The sequence below is a fragment of the Phyllostomus discolor genome, chromosome X, assembly GCF_004126475.2.
Source record: "Phyllostomus discolor isolate MPI-MPIP mPhyDis1 chromosome X, mPhyDis1.pri.v3, whole genome shotgun sequence".
NCBI classification, from domain to species: Eukaryota; Metazoa; Chordata; class Mammalia; order Chiroptera; family Phyllostomidae; genus Phyllostomus; species Phyllostomus discolor.
This window is the reverse complement of record NC_050198.1, coordinates 103,885,749-103,912,375: the sequence shown is the minus strand read 5'-3', so window position 1 is coordinate 103,912,375 and position 26,627 is coordinate 103,885,749. Positions and strand designations below refer to the sequence as shown.

The 26,627-nt window shown below is 39.9% G+C and overlaps 1 protein-coding gene and 1 long non-coding RNA gene across 2 annotated transcripts in view; both read left to right on the top strand.

Moving 5' to 3' along the window:
• CHM (CHM Rab escort protein) overlaps nucleotides 1-21,915 on the top strand; it is a 142,675-nt gene extending 120,760 nt beyond the window's left edge. Inside the window, exons 13-15 of the mRNA XM_028523188.2 lie at nucleotides 9,891-9,989; nucleotides 16,466-16,623; nucleotides 18,327-21,915. Of these exons, the coding sequence (XP_028378989.1) occupies nucleotides 9,891-9,989; nucleotides 16,466-16,623; nucleotides 18,327-18,518 (449 nt within the window). The 3' untranslated portion in view covers nucleotides 18,519-21,915. The remainder of the gene's footprint in view (nucleotides 1-9,890; nucleotides 9,990-16,465; nucleotides 16,624-18,326) is intronic.
• Nucleotides 16,634-17,499, top strand: LOC118498554. Its single transcript, XR_004901043.1, has 2 exons — nucleotides 16,634-16,907; nucleotides 17,120-17,499. It is a non-coding gene; the product is annotated as an uncharacterized LOC118498554 (long non-coding RNA).
• Nucleotides 21,916-26,627: the final 4,712 nt, after the last annotated feature.

Below are 26,627 nucleotides of genomic sequence, written 5' to 3'. Positions count from 1 at the left end.
TCCTTCCTCCTCTTATACTTTGTGCTTGTTCACAGACTTTTCCGAGTGATTTGTAACCCGGGCGTTAAAAGCCCTTAATGCGCCCGCGCTAATTGAGAGTCATTGATGTGACAGCCAGTCAGGTGTTGTTCTGCCTTTGGTAATGAACTTCCCTGCCCTCTGAAACACAGCTAGTCTGATCACATCACAGAAGGCTTTAAACAACCCTTCCCATTCTCTCGATTTTATATTTTCTGTTTCAAATTAGTGGGGGAAAAAAAGAATATGCAATGTGTTTATTTTCTGTTCCCTAACCTGTTCTCTGCTCATTTCTTTTCTTCTTTGGCATAATCATTCTCATCCCTAACTATTTGTACTTCTAAGTCTCTTTTAAGTTTTGTATTTTCCCCTTAATTTTCAATGAAGTGTATCCTTAACACAACAGGATTTTTATATTTATGTAATGATTGCATCACAGAAAAATTTCATAATTTCTTTGGTCAAGCACCAGAAACTGAAAATGCTGAATATTCAGGGTGTAAAAACCCACCTTTTGAGAGAGGAGTATATAGAATTTGAATTACTCATATTTGAAAAACTTTCAGAATTTGTCTCTTATTATGATTTTGGACAGATATTTTTACTATTCCATCTGAATGTTCTTTTTTCTATATGTCAATTAGCTGTGCTGTAGATTTTTCATGTGTACACTCATACTTAGCATAGTGTTGAGCTGTTAATAATCATGCTTGTGGTCATGGTTTTTAGAAATCAAAAAATAAAATATAGTATTTAGGAAGACTACATTCTAAATACTGTTTAAATTGGACATTTTTTAATGATGAAGTCATTTTTATGGAGACTTATTTTCCCTTCGAACAATTACTTACGTAGATGGATCCATCTAGACTCCGGTCCCATTGCATGAATGGCAGGCATGTAATCAGCATTGTCAGCTGAGCAGAACCGGATTCCTTCACTTGCCCTAAAAATCGAGCTTGTAATGATGAAATCTGGAACTCATTGTTCTTCCTGTAGGAAAAATCACTCGAAGATAAATGCTGGCAAACACTGTAACTAATGCGGTTCTACCTGAATAAATCAAACACAATCAAAATATACGCCATTGAGATTTTGTGTCTGTACCCGTTCCTCACAGGCAATGCGATGAAATGTATAGAGAGTAAATGATGTGAAATTTGGTGATTTATAATTTAGTTGTTTAACAACGCAGTGCATTTTAAAGATATACTATTCATGAGCAAATTAGCTTGTTCTTAGACATACTCGTTGCAAAATTAGGACTTCTAGAAAAAGATGGGAATGCTTTAGTAAAAAGTGAAGTCTTTTTATTTTTAGATGAGATCGGGTGCATTCAAGGTGGTATGGCAGTGGATGTGAAGTCTTTTTATTTTTAAATACTGGGTTAAATCTAGTAAAGTCTGGTGTTCACTGGCATTGCAATCTATAGATGTAAAGATTAACATATTCCTTTTAAAGATGTTCCTGATTTCAAAGGTATTTTACACCACCTAAGTTTGAGAAGATGACAAATCTAAATTTTCATAGGTACTCTGCTCTTATCAAATGGAGATTTGATGTTACTTTCCAAGCACGCACTAAGTATGCACTTGTGGACTAATTCTGATGCTCAGTTTATCTTTATGTCTGTTCAGTATCTACTGCTCAAATTCATCCATTCTTTTTTAAACTAAGTGTTTTGGGGTGACATTGGTTCAACCCCCTTTACCCTTTACTGCCCCCACCCCCTTCCCTCTGGTCGCCACCACACTGCTGTCTGTGTCTGCGAGTTTTGTTTTCTGGTTCGCTCATTTGTTACCTTCATGTTTATATCCCACATATCAGTGAAATCATATGGCTCTTAACTTTTTCTGTCTGACTTATGTCTCTTAGCAAAATATCCTCAAGGTCCATCCATGTCACAAATGGCAGTACTCCATCCTTTCTTGTGGCTGAGCAGTATTCCACTATATACATGTGCCGCATCTCCTTGATGCGTCGTCTGTCAGAGGACACTTTGGTTGTCTCCATGTCTCGGCCACCGTGAATAGTGCTGCAGTGAACACTGGGGTGCATGTATCTTTGTAACTAAATGTTTTCAGGTTTTTCGGGTAGATACCGAGAAGAGGGATTGCTGGCTCATATGCTAACTATTTTTAGTTTTTTTGAGGACATTGAAATGCCCATCAGAAAACCTCCCACACGCCCTGGCTGGCGTAGCTCAGTGGATTGAGCGTGGGCTGGGAACCAAAGTGTCCCAGGTTCGATTCCCAGCCAGGGTACATGCCTGGGTTGCAGGCCACGGCACCCAGCAACCGCACATTGATGTTTCTCTCTCTCTCTCTCTCTCTCTCTCTCTCTCTCTCTCTCCCTTCCTCCCTCCCTTCCCTCTCTAAAAATAAATAAATAAAAAATCTTTAAAAAAAAAGAAAGCCTTATGTTAATAGTTTAGGCATCATATAATAAGATAGAATCTATAATTTAATATTTTTCCTTTTTCAACAATTTTTAATTTTTGTTTTTACAAATCACACACTTTAGACTTTTTATTTTCATGCTATCCTATGCAAATGCTGCACTGTAGCCTTAAAATTAAGTATGTGGCCAAGAATGTCCTTATGATATTAAAACACTGTAAGTTCTCTTTCATTTTTTAGCCTCTTTAATGACGGTTCATGTATGTCATGTTGCCTTAGATTTGGCTTGATTTATTTTTTTAAAGATTTTATTTATTTATTTTTAGAGAAAGAGGAAGAGAGGGGAGCAACATCAGTATGTGGTTGCCTCTTGAGCGCCCCCTACTGGGGACCTGCCTCACAACCCAGGCATGTGCCCTGACTGGGAATTGAACTGGTGACCCTTTCATTTGCAGGCCAGTGCTCAATGCACTGAGCCACACCAGGAGATGTGGCTTGATTTAGAATTTGTAACTCCATGAGTGTGTAACTGAAGTTTACCTTTATATGACATGGGGTTGATATATACAAAAAGTACTTTATAAGGCAACTAAATAGTTGACTTAACAAGATGCATCCTAAGTATGCCCCGTTGTGTGGTAGCTGGCCATCTCAGCCCTTTTACGTGCTAGCTGACTGACCTTAGGCAAAGCTCTTAATCTCTCTGTGCCTCACTGTCCCTGTCTATAACATACAACGTAGGGATAATGATGGTACCTACCTCAGGATTATTACTGGGATCGAATTCATGTGAACAGTGTTTAGCATTTGCTGATACCCAATCAATGTTAGTGTCACTTTAAAAGAATCACCAGTTAAAGCTAACTCTGGGAGCCACAGAACTGTATTCCAGAACATGGGTGCGTTCCCTTGGAGACATGTCATGCTGAACTGAGCCAGGGATTTATTTCAGAATAGTTTCTTTGAAATCTTTGTTTCACCTTGAAAGTCATGTGGATTGTCCACCCCACTCAATTATATATATTTTTTTTTAATTATTTTATTGTTGTTCAATTACAGTTGTCTGCATTTACCTCCCACCACTCCCCCTTCACCCCAGGCAAACCCACCTCCTTCCCTCCCTTCCACCCCCCACTTTGGTTTTGTCCATGATTTTTAAGACAAAACAAAGATTTCAAAGAAGTTATGGACTTGCAGTCTATGGTGACTTTGCCCATTAGGGGATTTTGATGGAAGACTTTGACAAACACTGGATAATTCAAAGCCTTTCAAGGGAGGGCTAAATAGGAGCTTTTTTTGTTTTGTTTTGTTTTGTTTTGTTTTGTTTGCAAGAAGTCAGATAAGAAGCTGACTTTTTTTTTTAAGATTTATTTATTTTTAGAGAGGGGAGAGAGAGGGGGAAAGAGAGAGAGAAACATCAATGTGCGGTTGCTAGGGGGATATGATCAGCAACCCAGGCATGTACCCTGGCTGGGAATCGAACCTGCGACACTTTGGTTTCCAGCCCGCGCGCAATCCACTGAGCTACGCCAGCCAGGGCTTAAATAGGAGCTCTTAAAGCTAGGAAGAAAATGACTGATGTGAGTGTCACTGGATCAGGAGTGTCAGCGAGAGGACGGTTAGTAAACTACGCAGGACCAGAATCCAGGAGGGCGTGGCAAGGATGGAGAATGCAGAAGAAACGGCAGCATTCACTTAGGCCCCATCGAGATGTAGTCGATGAGGTTCAGAGAGAAACGGTTGAGGAGTGTAGTTGGCCCCTCATCTGGCTGGAGTGACTGCTGGGTAGAGGCGCATGAGGAAACTGGCAATATCATACATTTTTTTGAGAGTGGGAACGGGTACAACTTCTGTGGAAGGGTATTTGCAATGTCGACAAAATAAAGTGCACATCCTTTTGACTTAAAAAAAAAAAAAGAATAATTTCCTGCTCCAAAAACAGATTTCACACCTGCAAACAGACCAGGAATGCCTAGCAGAAATGCCTTCTAAGAAAACTGGAAATACCATTTGTTCAAAATAAAACTGTTTTAGATGATTTGTTGAATCAGTTCTTATTATAGTAGAATTGAGGCTTAATTGGGAGAGGTTTGAAAGCCAGTTGGAAATATCCCTTAGCATGTAAACACTGGTGAGTGATACATCATTTATTTAGCATCCACAGTATACTGTGGTCTTCCCAGATGCATTCTTCTGGTAGCTGAAATGTATTCTTTGGGGGCTAAAATTTTTAGATTTTTTAAAAATAACTCTCTTTCTAGCATGTCTCACAGGCTTCCTTGTCATTCTGTACTGAACATATGAAACATATTTTAACCTTTTCTTATAATTGGCGGATATGGTGAGCATTAGTTATTGTATACGATTGTAATCCGGTGATGCCCTTGAACTGAGGCTCTACTGAGGTGTTTAGGCCTACCTGTTCTATGCTGCATGACCCCATACCACTGTGCTTTGATCATTTCTTGCATCTACATTTTATATGTCGTCTTCCAGCTGTTTGCATGCGGCTGCCAGAATGTTCTTTCTTGGCAGCACTTTTCACTGGACTCTCTCCCGCCTCGTTTGCTGTTTCTTATCTGCAGAGGGCCGGAACACAAGGTAGCCAAACTTGATGAAATGGCATGTCATATGATCAGACCCAAGTTCTGAGCTCGTGGTTGTGGTAGCCTATGGGTGTTGTAACATCTACTTTAAGTGCTGAAATGCCTTTTTGAGGGGCTGTCTGGGGCGCACCTCCTGGTTGGTGGTTGTATGTAAAAGATGTCAGTGTGGGTTAAGCTGGTATTTTGGTACACCAATAGGAAATGATTGTTAGCCATTTATGCGAGGCTTTCCTAAGCAACCCTAAGTTAGCCTAGTTATTTTTCTTTTTCAAAATAGCAAGGTTATAGTTTTAAATCCTAAATCATTTGAAGGTTCCCTCTGCTCAGGTTATGTGATTCAAGTTATGGAGGTTTTGAAATTTTTGAAATGTATTTATTTTGTTTTCTAAAAATGAAGTCATTTGTTTCACTCACGTAGTTCATCTTTCAGAACACACCTGATATCTGTGTTTTCTATTTATATTTTCCTCTGTCCTAAATGAATCTAATATAGGATTTCTTTTCTTTTAAAATCATTTGTAAATGAGCAAAACATTCTCTCTATAGTCCTTCTATTTCACATTTAGTTCACACACTTTATCGTATTTACTCATATTCTAGACAGTTTGAAATCTTTTATGTAAATAATAATCTATCAGTAACAGCTGTTTTATTCTGGGATTTGATGTTATAGGGTATTATTCATGATATCATTATATATTCCTGAATATATAATGTGAGTATATATAGACATATGTATAAAAGAATGAATAATCAAGAATTTTATGTACGTACTGGTTTATATAATCTTTTCTGCTTTTATGACCCTATAAAGAAAATGTTATTTACTTTTCATAAAAATGACTTTAGATAATGATCTAAAGCAATCACTGGTGCCTATTCTCTTGTATTTGTTTTTTCGAAAATGTGACGATATAAATTATTTTTATGAGTAGTTTCATGATGCACAGATTTGATTTTACAAGTAAAGCTATTATTACCCATGATCTCTAGTTGACATTCAAAGGTGTTTTTCATTACATTCTATTGAGCAAGCACAAGCTGCCTTTGGAGTTACTCTGGAATTTTTTCATGGGTGGATTCAGAAACCCACTCGTGTACCCACATGTCATCAAACTCAGTTCCTCTCTTGGCACCATAAAGAAAATGTGTTTCTATCTTACAAAGTCTTGTATTCTTACGTGGACCACATTACGTAAGTCACATTTGGCCTTTATACCTATAGGAAATACAAGTTATGAGCGATGTTGATCCCTATATTAAATCCATTTTATATTCCTAGTTAGGTTGTATAACAATACACATTTGCTGACTAGCCCGTATGTAAAGTTTCTTTAAATGCATTTAGAACAATGTATGGCTACTTGTATGGAGTGAGTGGCCGCTGAGTGTGATAATCTCAGAAGCTTGAGGAACAGATTTCCTACTGTCTTTGCCAAGTGTTTACTTAGATTTGTGATGCCACAAGCTTTTGGTTTCAAATTTGTCTTCATTGAGGACATCATGGCCGATGATTAAGGAGTTAGAATAATACGACTCTAGAGGTAGAAAGAGGTCTGGTAGATGAGCTCACTCCACCGCTTCCATTTAATCATAAGGATGCGGGGGCCAGATAGAGAGACTAACTTGGCAAGTACATACAGGAGCCAGTCGTACCAGATCTACGTCACCATCCTCTACTATATCATTCTGCTGCTATACATTAGACTCGTCATTTTTGTCCCTTTTAAATGTGCTCATTGTTGTACAAATTCTGAGTAGAAATCCCACTTCTTTTGTGTTTAAAAGTAACCAACTTGCTCTGATGGTGTGGCTCAGTGGATTTAGTGCTGGCTTGCGAACCAGAGGGTTGTCGGTTCAATTCCCAGTCAGGGCACGTGCCTGGGTTGTGGACCAGGTCCCCAGTAGGGGGTATGTGAGATACAACCACACATTGATGTTTCTCTCCCTCTCTTCCCCTCTCTCCAAAAATAAGGAAAGTCTTTTTTAAAAAAAGAAATGCTATAAAAATCTTTTAAGTAACTGATTCATAAACAAAGCAACAAACAACAAGTGTTGGAGAGGCTGTGGAGAAAGGGGGTCCCTAGTGCACTGTTGGTGGGACTGCAGACTGGTACAACCACTATGGAAAGCAGTATGGAACTTCCTCAGAAAACTAAAAATGGATCTGCCTTTTGACCCTGCGATTCCACTGCTGGGACTCTATCCTAAGAACACTGAAACACCAATCCAAAAGAACCTATGCACCCCAATGTTCATAGCAGCATAATTTACAATAGCCAAGTGCTGGAAGCAACCTACATGCCCATCAGTAAATGAGTGGATCAAAAAACTGTGGTACATTTACACGATGGAATACTATGCAGCAGAGAGAAAGAAGGAGCTCCTACCCTTCACGACAGCATGGATGGAGCTGGAGAGCATTATGCTAAGCTAAACAAGCCAGGCGGTGAAAGACAAATACCATATGATCTCACCTTTAACAGGAACCTAATCAGCAAAACAAAGAAACAAGCAAAATACAACCAAAGACACTGAAATAGGGGACAGGCTGACCTTGACCACAGGGGAGAGAAGAGGGAATTTCAGGGGACAATGGGTAGGGTTTACAGGAACAAATTTGGAGGACACATGGACAAAAACTAGGGGTGGGGGGTAATGGAGGGAAGAGGGGAGGGTTGGGTGGGTGGGCTGGAATGGGAGTAAGTGGGAGAAAACTGTACTTGAACAATGATTAAAATAAAATTTAAAAAAAAAAGTACCTGACGGGTCTCTGACTTCACTGCTAGAAATGCTTGCTAGCACTCCTTCAGCTGCGCTCTGCCGTATTGCAGGAAACGGAAAGGACACCATCGCTCCAGGGTGTTTCTGTTACAGATCCTGTTTTAGGGGATCAGCATCAGTGGTTTCCCATTAACACGCCTGTATGACTTTGCTAACCAGTGCCACCCCGATACATTCAATAAAAAGGGGGAAAAAAAGATAGTTTTCAAAGTTTACTTAATTAATTTATTTATTTTTAAAGATTTATTTATTTATTTTTAGAGAGGGAAGGGAGGGAGAGAGAGAGAGAGAAACATCAATGTGTAGTTGCTGGGGGCCATGGCCTGCAACCCAGGCATGTGCCCTGACTGGGAATCGAACCTGGGACACTTTGGTTCCCAGCCCGCGCTCAATCCACTGAGCTACGCCAGCCAGAGCTCTGTACTTATTTATTTATATTACTGTTTATCTTCTTTTTCCCTAGTCCACCTTAATTGAATAGGAAAGAACTGGGAAACTGAGAACTTTGACACGATCGTTGGTGTTTTATGAGACCGTGAGATGAGGAGACAGCAAAGTTTCTCTTGAGTGTTGTATCAGACATTTCTGTCTTTGTGGTTCTGTATTCAGCATCTGGAGAGTTTAAACTCTCTCTCTTTTTTTTTTAAGATTTTATTTATTTATTTTTAGGGAGGGAGGGGAGGAGGGGGGAGAGAGAGAGAGAGGGAGAGAGGGAGAGAGAGAGAGAGAAACATCAATGTGGGGTTGCTGGGGGTTATGGTCTGCAACCCAGGAATGTACCCTGGCTGGGAATCGAACCTGGGACACTTTGGTTCCCAGCCCGTGCTCAATCCACTGAGCTACGCCAGCCAGGGCTTAAACTCTCCTTTTGCCAAAGTTATATAGCACTTGAAAAATTTAATTTAATTAGGAATCATGTTGTTGTGAAAGTTATTATGCCTTTTGAATTAATCAGTACCGTCCTACCATTGGATTTTAGCACACGTGGTTATTAAGAGTTCCTCCATTTATGCTGAGATATATATAGAATGGTTTAATGTGGAATGAGTTTTGAGAACAAGTTTTCTATGTTGATGTTGGTGCTCATGATAGACTTTGAAATACCTTCCTGGGGTTGTAAAAACGAGTCTAGCAGTGTGAAATAAACTTTTAGAAAAAAAGTGGGTGCATTTTTGTAATGGTGTTTTGGGGGAAGGAATTTCTCAGTATATACGGTTGTCGGATGTATTCTTTCTGCCATAATCCCACGCCTCCCAAGCCCTTTCTGGGACCGTAAGAATTTCAGCCCTTTAGGGATCCCCTTAGTCCTTTGTTTCAGTACATAGAACTTTTCCCCCTCCCTTTACCTGTGTGTGTACACCTTTAGGAATTCTAAATGCATTAGGCTACAGTACTCGCTTCTGTGAAGGGCTATTTTGGGTACATGATATTCCCTAACCCAAACATTCTCTGAGGTCCAAGACCCATGATTTTATAAAGGCAAAAGGAAGTGATTTGGAATTCCTGAAAATATTGTAGACTCTTTTAACTTGGGCCATTTTATGGACTTTCAAGTATATATATTATTCAGACTAAGCCAACAGTGTTCCCCAAAAAAGTTGCTTAGAGAACCCTATAATGAATAGATGATTTGTTGGTAACTTATCAGTAAAGTTTGTATCAATGGTTTCTTCTGTCTGATGGATGTGAAGTGTTCTGTACATAAATAAATACTTTCAGTCCTTTTTACACCGTTATTTTCCTCAGCAACCCTTTATCAACGCTTTTTGGGAACATTACAAGGATTAGTTCAGTTCTTTGCATGAATATATGCTTTCCTAAGCTTTTCTGCTATGTTGGTTTTACAACACGAACCATAATTGCTACTTCTTCTTGGGCCTCCATGTGTCCTATCATGGTTGTTAGTTAACCTATGTGTTAGCTGTTGAGTTAACAAGCACAACGTATTGTTACGGTTTTTCTAGATTATAAACCCTGAAGTCAGGAGCTGTGCCTTGCTCCCCAGCTTTAGTGCCTTGAATCTGAGTACACAGTGAAATTCGCGAGAAGCAGGAACTCAAACTATTATTTTTTTTTTAAACAGATCTGGTTCATTTGACTTGTCCATCTTCTAAAACAGCAAGAGAAGATTTAGAACCAGTTGTGCAGAAATTGTTTACTCCAGATACGGAAACGGACATAGGTAAGAACAATGATCATAAGCAATATTCATGATGACCGGTGACATAACCACTGTACTCCTTTTAAGTATCCTGTGAAGGTTATGCAGGCTGCACTGCAATGTGAAGCGTTCAGCGGTGATGCTTACGTGTTTTCCTAGGGTGAAGGAGCACGTTCTTTTCCTAAAAATGGGAAAATATTCCCTCTATAATGGGAAAGGAAAATTGACATCACACACAAAAAAAAAGACTGCCAGGAAATCTCAATTTGAGCAAGAATACAGCATATTTTTTTATTTGTTACTTTTCTTTCTTTTGTACATGTTGTATAAAGAGTATTTCTTTACCAGAAAATATGGTCCTCCTTTATGAAAAGAAAAAACATTGGTTCAACTGAGAGAAGGTTAAAATGTTCATTGACAAATGTAGTAATACTTCCTAATTGTTGTCTTTTAAATGCATAATATGTTAGTGACCTGATAAATATTTAGTTCTCAGAATAGTTACACCACTATGCTACTTGTTCATGGTGGGAAAATGCTCTTAACCACAGATTTTTACACATACCTCCCTGCATCATAGGATAGCTCTTTTAGTTGTGAATGGAGCACATTGTAGTGTATTCTGTGTATACGTGATTAAAACACAGCCTGGCAGACACTGTGTATATGAAGTGAGAATGATTTTCATTATAAGATTATCATAGACACTTTCCTCAATAACTCATACATCTTCATTTTCTTTGGATGTTACTTTTGTTCAGAAAACCGTTTACTTACTCCTACATATTATTTCATTTTAGTTCGTCTCCTTTATGTCTTATTTGGCAGAGGTAGCGTGTCGATGGTCATTTATATTTCCATAAGAAAACAAAATGCTCTTCTCTGGAGCTAATACCAATATAAATCAGTAACTGCTTTTTGAGCTGCCTGAATAGAATTCTACAATCTAAAACTTCAGTTCACTTAAGTTTGGAATTTAACTGGTTTTGTATTTGTCCTTTCTTCATTGGGAAATCTCATATAAATGTTTAGATTATTGTTAGACATTTGCAAAGTTATGGTATGTGATAATATTCCTAAACCCAATTTGGAGCCATAATTTTGTAAGCTTTTGCTTACAAAAGCTCTGACTCCCTTCTTTATTTCTGAAATTTTTCATAATTTTTGTTTATTTTTAATGTGTGGTGGTCACAAATAATACACTTAATCTGACTCCCGTATCATTATTGTTCACCTTTTAAATGCATTTCATTTCCTTTTTTAAAAAGTCAAGTCAGAGAAGTTCCATGTCCATTCCTTAGCATCCTCTAGGCATTTTCGGTTTTTAGACATTAATCTTAATGTTGAAAGGGATCCCATTTGAAGTGATGTATTGTTGAGGGCCTGAGCGAAATTCTTCAGTGAGAACCGCGCGCTCAGAGGGGTCCTCAGGTGCACCCAGGCACTGAAAAGCTACTTTTCACTGACACACGGGCCTTTTTATCATCGGGATGAGGTAGTGGTCATATTTTAATTAAAATGTCAGAACAAATACTGTTGGAGTTATTGAAAATGAATCACCAGATAAAGTGAGCACTGGGCCATGGCAGGTCAGAGCGACAAAGTCACCTGGAGAAGAGAACTCAATTCATTTTCCTGCCGACACGGGGAAGAAGGAACTTCAGAGCAGTGGGAACTTTTCCTGCGTTACAGCACATTCCTCTCTGTAGCAAAAGCCCCTCTTTTTACAGATCGATGGCTTTTATCGTTAGGTTTTGATCGTTTGACAATGATACCAAACCTTATGCTTTAGGGCCTTGTAAGTATTTTTGTTTTAAAATGTGTGCCCAAGGAATAGTTTTGTTTGAGCTTTTTTTTTTTTTTTTCCTTTTTAGTTGAGGTCTCTGTTCTGTGTGGCACTGTACTTCATAAGCCTTTGCGACAGTCAGCCTACTCACCAGACTAGGACGTTTATTTATTGTAAAAGATGATCTTCTTGCCCTGGCTGGGTGGCTCAATAGGTTGGGGCGTCATCCCATATACCAAAAGGCTGCGGGTTTGTTTCCTGGTCAAGGCACATAAGCCAGATTGTGGGTTCGATCCCCGGTTAGGGTGTGTACAGGCGGCATGCAGTCGATGTTTCTCTTCTTTTTTCTTCTCGTCTTTTCTCTCTTTTTTTCTTTCTCTCTCTCTCATTGATTTTACTCTCTCTCACAAGTCAATAAACATATCCTCAGGTTAGGATTTGAAAAAAAGATAATGTTAGGGGGTGGAAGGGTTGAGCACAAAGGAAAAAGGACTTGTGGACCGGGACAGCAGTGTGAGGATTGCTGGGGAGAGGGAGTATAAGGGGGCTAAGTGGTAATGGGAAAAAATACAATAAAGATTAAATGTAGAAAAATTTAAAAAGATAATATTTTCTTCTCAAATATGATAGTTCTTTGCCATTGTATCTGAGAAATTCCAGTTGGGTTGTGGAGATTTTCCCTCTATTACCTCTCTTGTTTACTTTTTCACATTTGAAGTATCAACCAGAGCTTGTTGGCGTGTGCTCTGTCTTAAGAAGTAGTTCCACGAATACTTGCAAGAGCCCCCACTGCCAAGGCTTCTCTAAGAACATCACAGCCCTGGAAACCCTTCCCTACTTCCTAGTCCAAAGGAATTCCAAATGGTTCATGTTTAACGAACCTGATTCTGCAGGTGAGGAAATTAGCGGTTGCTCACGATTCCCATATGCATTGAATCTTTTTTTTTTTAAATATGTTCTTAAACTTTTAACACTTTAGATTCTTCTGATTCTTTTTTTAGATGTTATATTTTTTTAATTTTATTTTTCAATTTACTAGGTTTTTTTAAAAGATTTTATTTATTTATTTTTAGAGAGGGAAGGGAGAGAGACAAAGAGAGAGAGAGAAACATCCATGTGCAGTTGCTGGGGGTTATGACCTGCAACCCAGGCATGTACCCTGGCTGGGAATCGAACCTGGGACGCTTTGGTTCCCAGCCCGCACTCCATCCACTGAGCTACACCAGCCAGGGCTGATTCTTTTTTTTAAGATTTTATTTATTTATTTTTAGAGAGGGAAGGGAGGGAGATGGAGAGAGAGAGAGAGAAATGTCAATGTGCGATTGCTGGGGGTCATGGCCTGCAACCCAGGCATGTGCCCTGACTGGGAATCGAACCTGCGACACTTTGGTTCGCAGCCCGTGCTCAATCCACTGAGCTACGCCAGCCAGGGCATTGAATCTTTTTTAAACTTTTTGATTGTATTGTTTTCCATTACCATTTGTCCCCCTTCTTCAGAATACCCTTCAAAGCACTCAGTGAGCAGTATGTGAACTGTCCTAAGTGGTCTTTTATTTTACCCAGGAAATCGGTACTTTTCATGAGACCTGAAGCAATCGTCTCATTGCTACTGTATTCTGAAATGTCTGCAGTGTAGTATCATTTCTGCATCATCTTCCCTTTTCCTTTCCCTGTGCGTGGCGCATAGTTACCTCATTCCATCTCATTCATTTGCTCTGTCCAAAAAGCAGCACTTCCTAAAAGCAGAGATTCCCCATATAGGTGTTATTTTTAATTAAAGTTACTGCAGTCACATTGGTTGATAAGGTCGCACAGGCTTGAAGTGGGCGTTTCTGTGATACGTGGTCTGGATATAGCACGTGTGCCCAGCACCCACAGTCAGATCCTCTTCCGTCACCATAGATTTGACCCCGTTTACCCTTGATTACCCCCACGCCCTTCCCTCTGGTCGCCACCACACTGCTGCCTGTGTCTGCGAGTTTCAGTTTTCTATCCCACATGAGTGGGATCGTATGGTTCTTAGCCTTTTCTGTCTGACTGATTTCACTTGGGGTACTATCACCAGGGCCCATCCATGTTGTTGCAAATGGCAGTATTTCTCCATTTCTCGTGGCTGAGTGCTGTTCTTCTCTGTGCAGTCCTCTATGGAAGCCGTATCGTGATGTTGGTAGCTGGAAAGGGTGTTAGGCAATTGTCGGACTGAAAAGTCAAATCCCTCATCTTAATTCCTTTTTGTATTTGTTGCGTCTATACTCAGTCAAGGTTGTGACAGTCTCCTTCTTTCGGTGCCATCCTACTCTGTTATCCTACTGAAATACTTTCCTCTGCCTAAACACGGCAGGCATCTGTGGACCATTTGCTGCTTTTATTTGGTGTGCCACTGTTGATTTCCATCTGTCTCCCTTGTTTATCCTGCACTTAACCACAGTTTAATTCTCCCAAGCTCCTTTTCTAAATTACCTCTTACCGTCTAGTCCTTCACCCCGTCTAATTGAATAAAATGAGCTGTTTTGCAGATAACCGATTCTACTTCTGCCCAATTGATCACATTTCCAGCCAACCTCCACAACTTTAATATTCTGTGACAATTGCGTACTTCCCTTCCTACGCCTTATTTTTCCAGCCATATCACTGCCTTCCAGCTGATCTCAATGAAAGATGAAGCAATTATATATCTCTTGGAGGGTTTTAAGGTCAAAGCCTGGTAACTCCCTTGTATCTAGAGCATTTATCTTCAGCCTCTGTCAACTTTTCATCTCCCTCATGGTCTCTCTTCAAAGCTTCCAACTATATGAAATTTCTTTCCTATAACTTATTGCATTATTCATTTTTCCCCAACTTGTATTTAGTGAAAGCCCTCCACTGACCTGGAATTTTCCTGAAATGCACGCAGCGTGCACGGCCGGAAACACGCTGGACATCAACATAAAGTACATCTAGGCTCCAGCCCACTATTAGCAGCGCTCCTGGAGTCTGGTGTTAGAACTCACAGGCAGCAGGTTTAATTATCTTCCTGTAAGAGTTAATGAAACTCAACTTGCCCGTCAACGCACTAAGGGCCATATGGTTTGAGCTGTGAAGTATGAGTCCCTTGCGTTCCTTTATTTTGTCCATAAATGGGTTTTGCCACCTAGTTGTGCTTACCTGAAGTTAGTGATACATTATACTCACAGATCTTATAGTAGAAAGGGGTATCTTAAGGGGTCACTTTTTACATTCAGAGTTTCTTCACCCTATCACAGTAATAATTATGGATTTTTCAGGATGAACTAGCAAAATAACATATGTGGTATTCTTATAGTAGAGATATTTTCCGTTAAATACCAGACAATCTTGTTCATCCTGAATTGGGCACTGGGGCATTCTTGTTAATTGAATACCGTCATTAGCTGAGAATTTCTCTACATTGATTACCAATTTAACAGTAAGAGTTAATCAACTAGGTAATTATACTTTTAGAATTTTCTTTATGATTCTTAAGCTTCCTCATGGTCTTGGGTCATCTTCACACACATCCATTGTTATCATTATAGACAATTTGAATATTTTGTTCAGATTCAGGCTAAAGAAAATTATGCACTCCATAAATATTTTACCAGTGATATTTTTGTTTTCAACCACAGCGAATTTAATTATAACATGTGTAAGAAAGAGAGACAGAAAAGTAACTAGTAAGGTAGCAAGGAGTAGGCTTTTGGTATTGAGTTGAATAAGGTTGAGCCTTTCCATAAGCACATTATGCTTTGATTATACCTGAAGATAGGATTAAAATCAATTCAGCACTTTTTCATTGAGCATCTCTTGTGTGCTAGGGCCCTGTATGAGGCAACAGGAAAAAGCAGGTGAAGGACCAAGTGCATGTCCTCGCCCAATCTCACGCGCGTACATGCTCGCTGTTCAGTGAGAGACTGCGCTAAAACAAGTTGCAGGTGCCAACCTTATCTCTGTTATTTGTTTGTCAGTTCCCGTTAATTTTGTAATCCAGTAGGACAGAGCGTTGGCGAGTTGGAACATCAAAGTTTGAATCCTGTATGTGCTATTTTGAATGCCAGCTTTATTGAGAGAGCATTCACATAGCATATAATTCACTCAGTTGAAGTGCAGAATGCAGGGTTTTTAAATATATTTATGGAATTATTCAAACGTGACCACAGTCCATTTTACTGTTTTTCCATCATCCCCAAAAGACACTCATACCCATGAGCAGTCAGCCCCTGCCGTGTCCTCCCAGCCCTAGGTACCCACTAATCTGGGTACCCACTAATCTGCTTTCTGTCGCTGTGGGTGTATCGGAATCCTGTTTTACTCTCCACTTACTGTATGACTTTTGAAGTCGGTTTGTCCACATGAAACCTAACAAACCTTCTTCAGAGGTATCATTTAAAGATGAATGTAATCATAAGCTCTTGGATACTGGTGAGGAGAAAGAATAGAAATCCAAGGGAATACAATGGAGTTAAATCTCAGTAATTTACCGATCATCCAATTAATGTTAAAAATCTGATTTATCTCAGGTTGAAAACCCGTTGCCTGAAATGTCATGCACATGTATTAATTAGAGTATCTGGATGCAGATTTACTGTTGTTTATATACAAAGCCGTGATTTCCTACGATATACAATCATGGCTTTGTTCATAATTGACTACATATTCTAGTCATTGACAACCATATTGTGCTTTAGAAGTAAATCAAATTTATGTCTACGTTTAGAAAATGAAGTTGAAAAGCCAAGACTTCTGTGGGCTCTTTACTTCAATATGAGAGATTCTTCGGATGTCAGCAGGGACTCTTACAATGATTTGCCATCCAACGTGTATGTCTGCTCTGGCCCGGACTGTGGTTTGGGAAATGACAATGCAGTCAAACAGGTAAGGCTGCTGGTGTTGTGGTGTTGTGTTAAGAACTTTGTGTGATAGACAAAGTGAAATGTTTTCTTTCTCCTCTTGGAGGTGGGAAAAAAGACTAGAAAAGCATCTCATTTAATACCATCTCTGCAGTTTGCCCTTCAACTTTTTTCTGTGCACAACAAAGCTACTTTAAATGGCTTTAAATAATAATATGAGATCTTTTTACCTTCCCGAATATAATGATGAACTACAAGAGATCATTTCTGAGTTCCACTGAGGCAGTGAAAATAGAAAATGTTACAAAGGTTACCCTGGCTGGTGTAGCTCAGTGGATTGAGCGCGGGCTGGGAACCAAAGTGTCGCAGGTTCGATTCCCAGTCAGGGCACATGCCTGGGTTGCAAGCCATGACCCCCAGCAAACGCACATGGATGTTTCTCTCTCTCTCTCTATCTCCCTCCCTTCCCTCTCTAAAAATAAATAAATAAAATCTTTTAAAAAAAAGAAAGTGTTACAAAGACACATTCAGAAAAATGGATTTGTAATGCCAGTATTCTGAATAAACATTGTTTTGACTGTCAACTGTTGGTCTATCAACATATTAGTTTGAAAGACACAAACTTTTTGTCTTTGTTAATGTGAAGCGGTCCAGGGCAGGCTGACACAAACTGCCCGCAGGGAACTATGATTCCATTAGGCTGATGATTCATGTGAATATACCAGTACACTTCTCTGCACTTGACAGAACCCAGAGAGCAGAAAATCTCTTTTTGGAAACATGAGTCTGAGCTTTTCAAAGGCAGTTGGCACATCCGTCAATTGAATGAGGAAGTGGCTGCTTTACCATTGTTCTAAGACCAAAGAAGGAAGTTTCATTCCCATTGGTGACAGGGATCTTTTTCTTTTTAAAGATTGTATTTATGATTAGAGAGAGAGGCAGGGAAGGAGAAAGAGAGGAAGAGAAACATCCATGTGTGGTTGCCTCTCACGCGCCCCCTACTGGGGACATGGCCCACAACCCAGGCATGTGCCCTGACTGGGAATGGAACCAGCAACCCTTTGGTTCACAGGCCGGCACTCAGTCCACTGAGCCACACCAGCCAGGGCGGTGTCTGCTGTTTTATAGAAAAGGATAGCAAGGTTCAGAAGTTGAGTTAGCATTCCCCAAATCACAGGACCACGCAGTGGCAGAGCCAGTATCCACACTTAGCTAGCTATTCAGTGCCCATGACCTTAACCACTGTGCTATACGCCCTAAGGCCCAGGGGGAGGAAGAGTGTACCAAAAAAGGAAATAGTTGAGGAAACAATGAAAAATTTTCTTCATTCGAACAATGACTTGCTAAAATTATTATATGCTAAATTAGACTATCTGGGTGTCAGAAATAGGCGCTAGTTGGAAGTTATATAAAGAATATGAAGGGAAATTATATTTGGACTGGCACATACAATGACTGTCTTAAATTCTCAACTTTCTGAACACTTGATAAAGAATCTGATCAAGTATGTTACTCCGGAAGGGTGGACCTGAATGCATGCATAGAATTGGAGGAAGCAAAGTCATGGAATTCTGAAAGCGGATTTTAGATGGCCATGTATATACTGGGTAAAGCTGTATAACCTAAATAGATGGGGTGTAATCCATCTGTCCTTTAAATGATACCAAAAAGTCACATGCATTTTAAACTGACGTCCAAAAACTGTTGTCTCGCCTCTCCCCTGGCCAGGCTCAGGCCCTGTTTCAGCAGATCTGCCCCACTGAAGACTTCTGTCCACCCCCTCCAAATCCTGAAGACATTATTCTGGATGGGGACAGTTTACAGCCAGGGCCTTCGGAATCTGCTGTCATACCTGAGGCCAGTCCAGAGACTCCCAAGGAAACTGCAGAGCTGGGGAAGCCGGAAGAGCTCTCCGAATAGCAGATGCACATTGCAACAAACCGTATATCCCAGAGTCTTCTCGATCTACAAACTGTCTGGAAAATCTTAGAAAGCAGCGGTGGCTAGTCGTGCAGAACTACCCAGAGAACCAGGTCATACAAATCCAAAAGGGGATTTTCCTGAAAGAGGACACTTCGAGAACACACAATACTTGCAAAGCACATTGACTCGCCTGTTGTAAGGTACCAAACCTGTGGAGTTACCAAAATAGGAATTACAAATGGATTGCTTCCCAGGAATATAGCTTTGGAGACTGCAATGATCCTATGCATTGTTCATAACTCTGTGCTCTCAGGCCAGCTTTCGCTTTGCCGCTTTGGATCTTTGTTTGAAAGCCGCATCTTCGGAATCAGCCCACTTATTTCCTCTCATTATTTTTCTTTAAGGGTGTGAGCATCATGATAGAAGCGATAAAGGCCTATGTCAATATAATTGAGAAAAACTAAAGTGCTGTTCTTTTCCGTGTATAATGCAGTTTTTTGCCCAAAGTGTTGACGGGAAAATAAGGGTGCGCGTTATACATGAGCAGTACCTGAAATACCTTGTATCTGTTCTTGTGTTTTGCCATTATGTTACATGAAATCTATAGTACCATAAATGCTAACCTTCCTTTATAATATAAAAAAGTATCTAAATATAAATAAAGAAAAAATAGAATTAAAAATTAAAATGAAAGTTGTTTTTTCCTGAAAGTTTGGGCCAAAAACATGAGTGCGCATTATACACGGCAAAATATGGTATTGTGATCCGGCGGGGACCTGTATTTGGAATAGAGGTTTGGTTTTCTTGAGAAGTATTAAAATGCTAATATTAAAGTAGATGTTTTTAACAAAGAAATCATGAAGCCATTACTTAGTGTTTTTTAATGGTAGCACTAATTTTTATATGTGAATCCTTTCCACACTGAGAAAGCTCAGCACCGAAGAAATGGAAGGAAAGACTTGGATAGGCCAGTTGGGTTTTGGCAATTCTGTAAGAAACTATCCTAATTGTCTATGGACCCCATTTCGTCTGAGCCATGCTACTGATGATGTTAGGCAAATCCTTTAACTTTTGGGCCTTGGTGTCTCCATATGGAAAGTAGAAATAGTAATTAATACTCTACCTATCTCATAAGAATGATTTTAAATATAAATGCAGTACCATCTTCAGAATGGTTTTTCGGGGGGAAAAAAGTTGTTTCTAAATGTTCCCATCAACTTGAAGGTGACTCTCAAAAATCTTAGGCAGCAAACAATTATTGACAGCAAATAATTGTTGTCAACTTCTACAGCACCATAGATCACGATGTTTTTATTGCACCAAGACACTTATAGTCTTATAGACCAGTAAATATAGTAACATGTGAAATTCTGCTTTTGAACCTTAATAAGGAACACACTTCATAAGGATAATTTTTTATATTTCTCTTCCAGTAGGTAAACTGGAAACCACCCAGGACTCTGAATAGAGTGGAACAATTGGTAAATTCTAGAATGCCCTTAACATAAAATGTCAGGGCGGTGGTACCCAGGAAGCAAACGTAGCGATTGCTACGATTTTTTCCAAATGCCATTGATTTTTTTCCAAATGCCAAGCCCCGATGGCTTACTTTTTTGAGCAATAGTTTGGATCGAACAACTTATTTCAATATATAAAAACATAAAAAGTTTCTCGGTGTGCAGTCTGCCCAGTAGTGCCGAGCACAGAGCCGTGACTGCGGTGCACAGTCCACAGGTCTCGCAGCCTTCAGCTGCAGGAGCTCTGACGTCTCCCGATTTCCAGGAACATCTCAAGGAAAGTCAGCTCCGCCAGGCCCCAGACTCACACTAAATGGAAAGAGCCAAGGAATGTATGTCTGGCTTCACCTACAGATAGAGGTGAATCCAGGTGCCAGGAGGACCTTTCCTGCCCCTCAGGCTACTCCTCCTAATTCTTCCACCCTCTATGCAGCCCCTCCCCTCTCTCTTCAGTTCCGTCTTCCTCTCTTCCGTTTTTTGCAATACTATTCAAATCAGGGACAGAAGAATCACACGATAATCGACTTCGCTCTATGGCTTCGGATCTTTCTGAAGTCCAATCCTGTTTTTCCTGAATCCCAAGTACAGCATGTGCTAAATGCTCAGTACTACCTATTAGCCCCCAGGCATTGGCCCTGCCCCTCAGTACCAGCAATATATAGGTTTCCAGTGTATGAAAGTGTCGAGTTGGAATACAATGGCACTAAGCTGCACTAATGAAGATACTGTACTTTGCGCTAGTGTTAGAGTTAAGGTCTCTTGAATAGAGCATACACATTTATATAAACAGCCAAGCACAGTAGGCCAAGGATGGTATGTGGTTTCATCCATTATGCAACATCAGGATCTCTCTTCCAGGTTATTAGTTCCTGTTGAAATGTTTTAAAATCTCCGAAATATGATTAGTGGTGATTAAGATATTACCCGACTGTTAAAAACATTGTGTTAGAGAAAGTTAGGTATTTCCTGTTGCCTCAAGATATAAGTTATTTTTAGAGCGTTCTTTTCAGTTATCTTAATGACTGCAAATAAATATTTGTTCCTTGTTTAACTCAAAAAAAAAATACTTTTCCTTTTGTTGTAAAACCGTAAGCCTGAAGTCACATGAATAAAATTCATATGTTGTACATGGTGCGTAAATTTCAGTAACTAATACAATGTTTTAAAAATTGCTATTATCAAAGGATTCTGATTTCATGTGTTTCAAGTGTTTCATCATGCATGCTTCTCATTAATCAAAATTGATAATACCATTCAGTTTAGTGATCAATATGAAACCAATTACTAATCCTGTTGCTGCTGTATTTTTGTCATGTTGGTATGTATGCCTGCCCAGAAAAACAAATATATAAACGTATATAATAAACGTATATATTTTTCTATAGGAAAACTGACTTTTGGTCTTCCCCGTCTCCTGTGGTATTTAGTTCCTGTAGTAAAATCACAGGGTTAATGATTAACTTTAGAATGGAAGCCCTTTGTCTAAAATAATGGTTGTGCTAATCATTAACTTCGACCACAGCCATAGTTCCTTAGAAGGCAGCCCTTTTCCTCAAGACCCACAGACCTCAAAATATTTTGTTGAAATTGGATTGCTGAATACTAGTGATCCTTGAAAGCAGGAATGAAATCATTTTCTTCCAAACAAGTTATTTACCGCTATTGGTATTCAACCATTCATCTCTCTACTCTTGGTTAGTTGTCTTATATGCATTTGAAAAAGCATGAATATATGATTATTCATAACTTGCATACTGTAACAGTAAGTTTGTAAAGGAAATAAAAGTGTTTTCAATGCCTTTCGGGCGTGGTATCCTATTTTTTTATATTAAAGATTTGTATACATGCCAAGAAATTAAAGACCGTCTTGGAAATGACCTATTTGTTGACATCAGTTTATTATTTAAACACTTAATTGCCCAGCTACACACTCTGTTTTCTTTCTAGGCATTTGTCAACTGTGTCTGGTTTGTGAGAAAGGTAATCAGCTGATGCGTGGGTGTGGTTTACCCAGGGAACTGTTCTAGATGCCAAGTATCAGACCTCATTCTGTTTAAAATCACTGCTGTGAGGCACGGGCTCTGACTTCACAGTACACTGATTGCCTACAAACTGTTCTTACATTTCACTTGCTGTACCAGCGTCTGAAACGGCTTCCATACTCACTTGGTGAATGAGGACCCTGTTTCGCGTGCGTCCCCAGCAGCTTGCGTGCAACAGACAAGACGGATGACTTTCTTTTCACGCACAAGTCATTCATTCAACTCTGATTTGTTCTTGAACCAAATAATTCAAGAAAGCAGAGTGACATCTTCCCTCAATTCCAAGTAGTTTCTAAAGCTGCTCAGGACACATTCAGAAATGACAGGGCTGTTGGCAAACTGGCAGTTTATCTAGGAGATTATTAATGCATCAAGTTTAAGAAAGGTAAGGTTAATTGGATTTTTCAAACAAGTAGCTTTATTATCCTTCAAGCACTTTGGAGCTCACACAGCATTCACAGATTTTTTGAACTTTTTTTATAATGTTGGAATTCTCAGTTTTAATAGTGACTTTTTTTTTTTTAGAGAGAGGGAAGGGAGGGAGATAGAGAGAGAGAGAGAAACATCCATGTACGGTTGCTGGGGGTCATGGCCTGCAACCCAGGCATGTGCCCTGACTGGGAATCGAACCTGCGACACTTTGGTTCGCAGCCCACGCTCAATCCACTGAGCTACGCCAGCCTGGGCCTAATAGTGACTTTTTAAAAATGCCACTGAAATGGTTTAACACGTAGCAGCCCGGGTCACATTTTGTCACTTCTCTTCCCATTAATACCGTCTAGCTCCAGGGCTGCAATGAGTTGCCATTCCCGTATAAGTTGCCACGTCTGCTCTTTCTGGTGATGACGACTCTTAGGGCCATTTGACAGGTAATCATCCGAACTTGAATCCTACAAGACTATAGGGTCTTTGGCCTATCACGCATGGCACGGGGATTTATGCTGGTAGCTCCTATTAATGTGAATACGACCTGCATGTGTAAATCCTCCGATTGGTGGGACAGTTGACCCCTAAAAGAAATATTCTTTAGAGATGGACACTTGCTGAACGAGCAGCCTTAGTGAAATGTTCTATTCAGAATTATCATGTATGGGTGGGGGGAAGAAAATAAGACTTGGACCAGTTCAGCTGAGGATTTGTTTGTAGAGATTGAAAAGATGAAATTCTAGCTCTTCATTTTCTAATGTCATTTCTAATATATATTAAATACTATTCTTCTTTTTCATCTTATTAAAATAGCATTTTTTTTTTGCCCTGACTAATGTGGCTCAGTGGATTCAGTGCGGCCCTGTGAATCAAAGGGTTGCCGGTTCAATTCCCAGTCAGGACACATGCCTGGGTTGCAGGCCAGGTCCCCGGTAGGAAGTGTGCAAGAGGCAACCACACATTGATGTTTCTCTCTTTTTCTCCTTCCCTTCCCCTCTCTCTAAAAATAAATATTTTAAAAAATAGCATTTCTTTTATTTTTAAGACTGAAATTGTTTTGCCCACAATTCAGTGCAAATCACCTTTTAATGTGTAGTACTACCCTAAGCGTTCTGGAGATATTGAACATTTGGGAGCTACGTAATGATGCCCACTGTCCTAGCAATCAAGGAAATGCAGACCAAAGCAGGAGAGGTTTTTTTGCTCATCAAGTTGGAAGAATCAAAGACCTCACGCAGTTCTAATTGCCATCAGCTGCCGCATCGTGGTTCCCTCAATGTCATCAATGGTCTGAAATGTCTTCCCTTTCAAAGGTGGTTTTAGTTTTGGGAAAAGCCAGAAGTCACAGGGCGCCAAATCTGGGCTGTAGGGGGGCTGAGTCACCTGGGTGATGTGATGTTTCACCAAAAGGCTACACAAGACATGATGCTCTAGTGGGTGCATTGTTGTGATGAAGCTGCCAACCACCATTTACCCATAGCTGCAGCCTTCTGAATCATCTGAATAGTTTCCCCAGAGAAATGTTCAAGCTTAACGCAAAATTAGATGCAGATTCGTTGCTCTACTCAAGTCATTTTGAACTCAATGTGGCTGCTAGGTTACAACGCTGTTCTGCAGTGTTCTCATTCTATTAATGGGTGGGCTGTTTCCAGACAGAATGTGTGTGTGTGTGTGTGTGTGTGTGTGTAGTATATATAGGTATATATAGTGTATATATATGTGTGTGTGTGTGTATATAGAGAGAGGGGGAGAGAGAGAGAGAGAGACCTAGAGGGTATTACGCTACACGAAATCAGGGAAGGACAAATACTATGTCTCACTTAAATGTGGAATCTAAAGAACAAACATGAACAAAACAGACTCACAGACAGAGAAGTTGACAGAGAGGAGGGGGTTGAGGGGTCTGGGTACAAATGTGAAGGGATTAAGAAGTATAAAATTGGTAAATCTCAAAATAGTCACGTGATGTGAAGTACAGCATAAAGAACATAGTCAGCCCTGGCTGGCGTAGCTCAGTGTATTGAGCGCGGGCTGGGAACCAAAGTGTCCCAGGTTCGATTCCCGGCCAGGGTACATGCCTGGGTTGCAGGCCAGAACCCCCAGCAACTGCACATTGATGTTTCTCTCTCTCTCTCTCTCTCTCCCCCCTCCCTTCCCTCCCTAAAAATAAATAAATAAAATCTAAAAAAGAGAAAGTCTTCCTTTACAATATATTAAAAAAAAAAAAGAACATAGTCAATAATGCTGTAATAACCGCACAGTGCCAGGCTGGTATTTGAAATATCAGGGCTACCACTTTGTAATATGATTTTCTAGCTGCTGTGCTGCACACCTGAAACTAATACAACATAATAATTGAACATACCTTGATCTTTGTTTCTAATAATGTGTTTCCATGTTGTTTGGTCTTTTCGTTTGAGTTTCTGACTGGCTGACCCATACCATAAGATCTTGGTAGCTAGGGGAGGCCAGCCATGTTTTCCACAAAGTGGTCGGAGGAGTGAAGTCACCTCCCAAAGAAAAAAGCAGTGATGAGACACAGAATTGCCAAGTGAACCCAGAAGTGGTTTCTGAGAGCTTTCTAGCTCCAGGATCCAGTCTTTCCGGAAGCTCTGTATCATTCTTGCCCTTAGGGTTTGTGAAACCCTTTGGTCTCCTTATAATGCGATTCCGTTTGATGTTCAGGAAACATGTTGGTTTCTGATACTTGCAAACAAAGTTTTAACTAAGTGAACAAGTTTGGGAAGTTTCTTTTATAGAACTCTGAAAACTGCCTCTGTCTTTGTGTGTGTGTGTGTGTGTGTGTGTGTGTGTGTGTGTGTGAGAATGCATTTCCATATTGTGCGGGTTCAGATTTGTACTGATTGGGAAATGCCACAAGATGCTCAGGTCCAAAGTTCCATGCACAAGGGCGAGTAGAACCGGGAAGAACACTTGGGAAGAACGTTAGCATAGAATTATGTCAGCGATTTCCAGCATGCCATTGTCAAAATATTCTGAGGAAAACCATAGGAAAGGCAATACCCAAAAGCTATTGTTGTTGCAATGGCAGTTAATTATAGAATAATTAAACCTGGTGTCTTTGGTAAGCGTGATCTGAAATTGTCCATTTTGATTTGGATTTGTCTTAGAAATGTGTTTGCTAAATAATGCTCTGGAACAAGACTCTTAAAATGCTTAGTGAAGTTTAAATATTGTCTAAGGTTTTGCAGAAAGCCACCTTTGGTATGGGAACTATTCGCATAATATTTAAATATTTTAGGTAGTTCTACAGATAAGTGTACAAAGCTTAGGGTATACCCTGAGTTCTATACCCTAAGGAGATTAGAATTCTGAAGTCGGAAATGGGCTCTGTACCAGAGAGTGGTTTCCTTTGGTTGGGCTGATGCAATAGCAACAGAAAGATTCATGCAGAACTTAACACCACTCTCTAGGCATCTTTATTATGACGGGAAAAAAATTGTCTACAGGAAGTGCCATTTGTTTTCTAAGTCTGGAGTTGAAAATTTGGGACACAGATAAGTTGACTCTTGAACATTTGTCTTTTAGCTACTTTGAAAATAATTTTTGACTGCTGTATTTGAGATGCTAATCCACTTTCACACATATCCTGTTTCAAAAGAACTCTCTATCAGAAGATCTACATTTATAAAGCATGACATTTTGGAGGCTGGCTCGTTGCTTCACCAAACAATGCAGGCTCTTTTAAGAAGGAGTTCCTAGGATTTCCCAGGTGGCACATACATACTGTCGCATACAGGATTAACGTCTAGGCAGAGAGAGATTGGTAGGATAGCAACAGTCTAGTTTCTCCACAATCTTGTCCAAAAGATTCTATCATGCATAGATTTTCCCCCTTTTCTGACATACCTACAAGTAAGCTGCAAAACATGGCATTCACAGCATGACTGGGGCCTCATAAATAAGCAAATTTTTTAAAGTAAAATCGGGGAACACTGGCTGGGTAAACCTCCCTCAGACACGGAAAAGGCCAAAGACATGGGATGAAGGCTGACTGGATCACAGTCGGACCAACATGAATAGCACCTGACGGTACGGAATACTGCAGGCAATTGTAACACTATGGTATTTGCCCATGTCACCATATTTAAACATAGAAG